General features: G+C 44.8%; 1 protein-coding gene across 1 annotated transcript in view; it reads right to left on the reverse strand.

Annotated features, from left to right (window-relative positions):
• Nucleotides 1-2,147: 2,147 nt before the first annotated feature.
• LOC118424964 (telomere-associated protein RIF1-like) overlaps nucleotides 2,148-6,064 on the reverse strand; it is a 9,821-nt gene continuing 5,904 nt past the window's right edge. Inside the window, exons 6-8 of the mRNA XM_035833773.1 lie at nucleotides 5,567-5,645; nucleotides 5,101-5,218; nucleotides 2,148-4,809 (exon numbers count right to left, since the gene is read on the reverse strand). Of these exons, the coding sequence (XP_035689666.1) occupies nucleotides 3,113-4,809; nucleotides 5,101-5,218; nucleotides 5,567-5,645 (1,894 nt within the window). The 3' untranslated portion in view covers nucleotides 2,148-3,112. The remainder of the gene's footprint in view (nucleotides 4,810-5,100; nucleotides 5,219-5,566; nucleotides 5,646-6,064) is intronic.

Consider the following 6,064-nt stretch of genomic DNA (forward strand, 5'->3'; position numbering starts at 1 on the left):
AGGTGTGGAGGGCAGTGACCGTTGAGGAGCTTGTACAGGGTGACAGCGGTGTGGAATTGTCGTCGGAACTGCAGTGATGGAAGGGATAGCTGGGTGTACAGAGATTGGTATGACGGGTACGGGAGTCCATGTTGTCCGCTGATCAGTCTGGCAGTTTGGTATTGAATTGATTCCAGTTTTGTTTCGTCGCGCTTGGTGAGTCCCGCCCAGACGACGTCAGCATACTCCAGGCCAGGTCTGGTGATGGTTTTGTACAGTCTGAGCAGGATATCCTTTGGTACCTTCTTTCTTAGTGCACACAGTAGGCCAGCAGATCTTCTTGACTTAGTGGAGGTTGTTTCAATGTGTTTAGACCAGGAAAGTCTGTTTGTTAGGGTGACACCAAGATGCTTGTAGCTAGTAACAACTTGTAGTGTACAACCGCCTAGTATGACTGGAGCAGGGGGTCTAGGGAGAGTGCGGGTTGTGATGAACATCACCTTGCATTTGTCCTCATTGGCTTCTAGCTTCCAGTTTGTTAGCCAGTTGGATACGGACCGTAGGTCCGTGTTGAGTGAGTTGACTACATGTTGGACGGATCGGTTGCTGGTTGAGAGTGATGTGTCATCGGCGAACAGGTTTGCGTCAGACTGTGTGCAGCAGGTGGGTAGATCGTTGATGTAGAGGATGAAGAGGGTGGGACCTAGTACGGAACCTTGTGGGACACCCGCGAGAGGAGATTTCCATTCGGATGTTCCGCCCTGGATGACTACTCTTTGACGTCTGTTCGATAAGTAGCTGTGGAACCAGTTCAGCATGGATCCACGTATTCCATGTGCTCGGATTTTGGTCAAGAGCCCTTGGTGCCACACTTTATCGAATGCTTTACGCAGGTCCAGAAACACGCAACCAACAACTTCCCCTCTGTCCATAGCTCGGGTCCATTCCTCTACAAGCCGGGCTAGTTGGAGTGTGGTGTTGTCGTGGGCTCTGAATCCGCTCTGGTGGTGGGACAATACTGGATTGATTTGTTTAATTAGATGTTTGTTGACTAGTGACTCTAGCACTTTCGGAACGATGTTGAGCAGGGAAATCGGCCTGTAGTTGTTGGTGAGATGACGACTGCCGGATTTGTGGATGGGGGTTACATTGGCCTCTTTCCAACCAGAAGGAACTTGACCAAGGCTGAGTGATGTGTTGAATAGCCGGGTGAGGGGTGCACATATGGCGTCAGCTACCTGACGGAGAAGGTTTGGAGTGATGTTGTCTGGACCGCAGGACTTGCCCACCTTTAGCGTTTTCAGTTGCTGTCGCACTTCGTCTACAGTCAGTTGGAGATTGCTTAGTGTTGTTTCAGGGATTGTCGTTGGTTGGAAGGTGGGAGGGGAGTCGTTCCTGTCATTTAGGTCAGTCTGTTGTATGAAAAAGTTGTTGAGGGCATTTGCCTTGTCTTCGGGTCTTTCAATAATATCTGTCCCATCTTTGAGTGCTGGGACGCCGGTTGACGCCTTTCCTAAAGCAGATTTGGCAAAGGAGAAGAAGCGCCTTGTGTTTCCAGCTTCTACATCTTCCGTCACTTCTTGGATGTATGCCGCCTCTGCGTTTCTGGTGAGGGTGGTGACCAGGTTTCGTTGTTTCCTGTAGGCAGACCAGGCTTCAGGAGTGTTTTTGCTTTTGGCTCTGGAGTGGAGCCGGTGCTTTCGTCGGATGGCCGCTTTGATCTCTTTGTTTTGATGGATCCATGGTTTGGCTGTTCTGTTGACAGAGAGGCTCTACAAGAAGGCAAACCTTGACGCCCAATTTCTTGTAGCTCTTAGTCCATGTTACAAGGGTTCTCTCTTTGTAATGTTATGATGAGACAGTATGATAAGTTTTCAAAGGAAAATGATGCTATCAGTCAATTATTACAAAAAATATGCAAGAATTATTCTTGAATTCTGACATGTATGTAATAAAATCAAGACTACAATGTGAACATTGCTCCGTGGGCTCATTTTGTACTAGGTTCACATGTAGGTTCACAGAAACAGAATTCAGACATTATATGCATGCAGCTTACAAGTCTGATTCTTCTGCGTTCAACTTACAAGCATACTAGTTGCAGCTGTAACCACATGTACGAAGCCACTGAATTAAAGTCACAACATAAAAATGCACCGAAGCTTAAAAATTGTATACACAAATCTTTAATCTGGATCTCGTCATTAAAACAAATGCACATGGTCTCCACGTGGGAAGAAAAACAAACATCTCACAACTAACTCAAAGGGTCTCCTAACTAACTCACGACTTCTTAACTATTGAAGAAATGCTCTGCTTCTTCTAGGCATATCAATACGTATTAAGAGCTTTTTTTTTTACACAGATTTGTATACATCTTTGGTTAGCACCATGGTCCCACTTAAACTGCTTTTGTTACATGTAGCTATTCTGTCAGTATAGCTATAGGATTCATCATAGTAGGTTTATCTATCCCACGTTTAGAATTTGTTAACACAGCATAACATAACATTTCTCCATTATATGATAATATCTCACAGAAATAAACCTTTCCATGGCTTCTCTTTGGAAATAATATGTATACAAATGTAGTTGAGTAGACCCCCTTCGAAATTGACAAAGAAATTGAAAAAAATTACCCCCAAATAGTTGCTGCCTGGCCTTCCACAAGTTTTATCTACTTCCTATAGATCATAATTAGTATTCACTGACTATCGCTATAGTCACCTGTATTTCTTATTCTACAATTTCTATTCAAATTACAAGATATACAATCAAATGAAAAAGAAGGAATGTGAATCAATCAAAATGATCAGTTGTCTGGAATTTTTGTTTTCTCTGACTTGATATAACATAGGCACCTTGGCAACCTCTGTGTCTCACACATCCCAGACTTCAGAGCCTTCAAATCCATCAAATTTACAAAAATAGTTGTTGATTCCACATAGTCTAGTCTTGAACATCAGCTTATAAACAAAATGTATCAAATTTGCCTTCTCTAACATCTTTTTTTCAACTGAAAATTTTCCTTCAAGTACTAGTAGATGTTAGTTGAGATACAAAAAAAGCAGCTTTTCCAGGTTTGTTACATTTTCTTAAAATAGTCATCACCTGAGTTTTGTGTGCTGGCAGCTCACTGCTTCTTGTTGTGCCGTTGCCGTGGCGACACGCATCTCGTCTGCAGCTCCGAGACGGCCAGCATCATCATCCTGTTCAGCATCTGGTGAATCGCATTGATCTGGCTGCTCGGAAGTCCCGAAAACTCCCCCTGCGTGGCCCTCTCGTTTAGCGCCGAGAGGGACTCAAAGAAATTCATTTCCCTGCTGGACAACTCCTGGAGCGTCACGTCAAATGGCTGGGTTCCTTCTACTGCTGTCGTTGCGTCTTCCGTTGTTGCCATGACGCTGGTTGCCATGGCATCGGCTTGCCTGGCGACGTCGTCTTCATCCATGGAAACGAGTCCCCGTAGCATGTCGACCACGGGAGAACCGACTTCGGCGGCCGTGCTAAACATGTCCGTGGATTCATCGAGAGCGTCCAGTGCACGTTGCGCTGCCGACATCGAGTTCACGTTTTCCAGGATTGAGTCCATATCGAGTCTGTCTGTGCTTACGGCGCTTGCTCCGCTACCCGAAAAGATGGGGAAATACGGCAATCCGCCTCGAACAGGACTGCTTTCAACGGAAGAGGGCACAGAGGTGTCATCAGCAAGGGCAGTTACACTGTCAAAATCCTCTGGCATTCCCTGGTTCCTTACCTCTGTGCCTTGCATCACAATAGATGGTGGGTCGTTCTCCTCTGATGGGTTTAAAGAGGTAAAACTGTAACTCCTCTCCTCTGTGAGTTGTGCTGCTGTTGATGGTTGGTTGACTTCATTGGTAATGTCTACTACGGATGGCTGATCGCTTGCTTCGCTTGTCTCACTCGTCAGGTCTACGACTGATTGTTGGTCACCCTCTTCTGTGGTTTCTGGTAGAGATGACAGTTGGGCGCTATCCGCTGTGGGTTCAGGTTGAGCTGACCTATGGTCGCTCTTTTCTGTGGGTTCTGACGGCGTTGACCCATGGTCGCTCTCTTTTGAAGATTCGGCTTGTGTCGATGAATGGCTCTTTTCCTTTGAAGGTTCGGTTTGACTTGAGCCATGGTCCATTTCCTTTGTGAGTTCGGGTTGAATTGAGCCATGGTCCGTTTCCTGCATGGGTTCTAGCTGGACCGACCCATGGGTGCTTTCTCCTGTGGGTTTTAGAGTGGTTGACTCAGGATCTGCCTCAGTCGTAGCTTTATGTACAGTTGACTCATGGTCCACATCTGTTGGTTCTGGTACAATTGACTCATGGTCTATGTCTGTGGGTTCCAGTGGAGTTGAACCATGGTCTTCTTCCTCTGTAGTTTTTGGTTGATTTGACCAATTGTTCTCTGTGATTTCTGGTTGTGTTAAACCAAGGTCCTCTGTGGCAGGTTCTATTACAGCTGACCCATCGTCCGTCTCTTCTATGGGTTCTTGCTCTGCCAACCTTTGGTCCTTATCCTCTGTAGATTCTGCCTGGGATGACCCATGGTCTTTCTCTGTGGGTTCTTCCTGTGTTGGTGGCACACAGTCATTCTCCTCAACAGGTTCTGGCTCAGTTGACTCATTGTTATTTTTGGTGGGTTCTGCTGGCATTGCCATCTGGTCTCTTTCCTCCTTGGGTTCTGGTAGAGCAGACAACTGGTCATTTTCCTCCATAGGTTCTGTTTCAGCTGACACTTGGTCTTTCTCCGGAGCAGATTTCAAAGTGGCTGTCTCCTCTGTCTTGTCATCCGAGTCTTCTGTTGTCAGAGACTCGGTGGCTGCAATGAAGTAGGCAAAGAAATGTTAGCAGCTGTCTTTGGGAGACTGGTTTTACACTTCTTGTGCGTGCAAATCTCACTATTTCAAAGCTCAAGCATTTCTAGATCTATCATTCTCAACTGTCTGATGTTCAAAAACAGAGGACAAGTTGAAAAGGCAGATAAGAGACATGACTAAGGACCAATTTAATAATTCCCATACACGAGTACAGTAATGGTGTCTACTGGTATTTCAGTGAATGACATTGACATGAAAATGAAGATGTCATATCCTTCTTTGATCCTTCTCACCTTCTGTCTTATTTCCCGAGGTCTGTCTGAGTTTCTTGGTCTCCAGTTGGTTGTGGAACTTCTCTAGGGCCTTCTTCAAGGTCGCGACCTTGGGTGTCCTGATAGGCAGACTATTTACCTGTATCAGGTGGGAAGTACACAGGACTTAAGGAAAGATGTTAACTAATGGGAGGGATAGAGAAAAACACAGCAAGCCCCACAGGCTACAAAGTCATGTTATCGCACTAACAGAAGAAATCAAGTATTAGCATCAATAGTGACTTTGCAGTGCAGTCTAGATCCAGAGAAAAAACATATACTCCCACACACACACACACACACGCACACACATACATGCATGAATGCAAACTCACACACACACACATTCATATTCCCCACATACCACCCACCACACACACACACATTAACTTAACCACAAACTAACTCAAATATACATTAATTACTTGAGCATACAGAAGGTACACACCTCTAGTGGGGTCAGGGCGCTGATGTCACCGATGGTGTGGATGTTCCTGGCATGAACCAGCTGATTCAGTCCTCGAGCCCTGAGAATAAGGAATGGTTTGTATGACATAAGATCATAATATCTAGTTTTTACAGTGATAAATGCATGGATTTCAGTTGTGAAAAGATGCTACGTTGTTGTGCAGCACATGCAGAATTCTAGGGTAAAGCCTGCCAATGACTTAGTAACATCAAAAGATATTCTAAGGGATGTGCAAAGGAAACATCAGTAATCCAAAGGTATCTACCCTTAAGATATTTAAGTGTTCAAGACAATCTTCGAGAAGTTTATATAACGGTATTTTTTTTTAATGGAATTATGAGAGTTGACGTTACCAATCTGAAAAGTTGTTTCTAGTCTACACATGGTAACATGACTCAAAATTTCAAAGAAATCAAAGTAAATGTCTTTTGAAAATAAAGAACAAATTAGACAGGGTGGCACATACCCACATCATTG

This window comes from Branchiostoma floridae, chromosome 10 (assembly GCF_000003815.2).
Source record: "Branchiostoma floridae strain S238N-H82 chromosome 10, Bfl_VNyyK, whole genome shotgun sequence".
Taxonomy (NCBI): Eukaryota; Metazoa; Chordata; class Leptocardii; order Amphioxiformes; family Branchiostomatidae; genus Branchiostoma; species Branchiostoma floridae.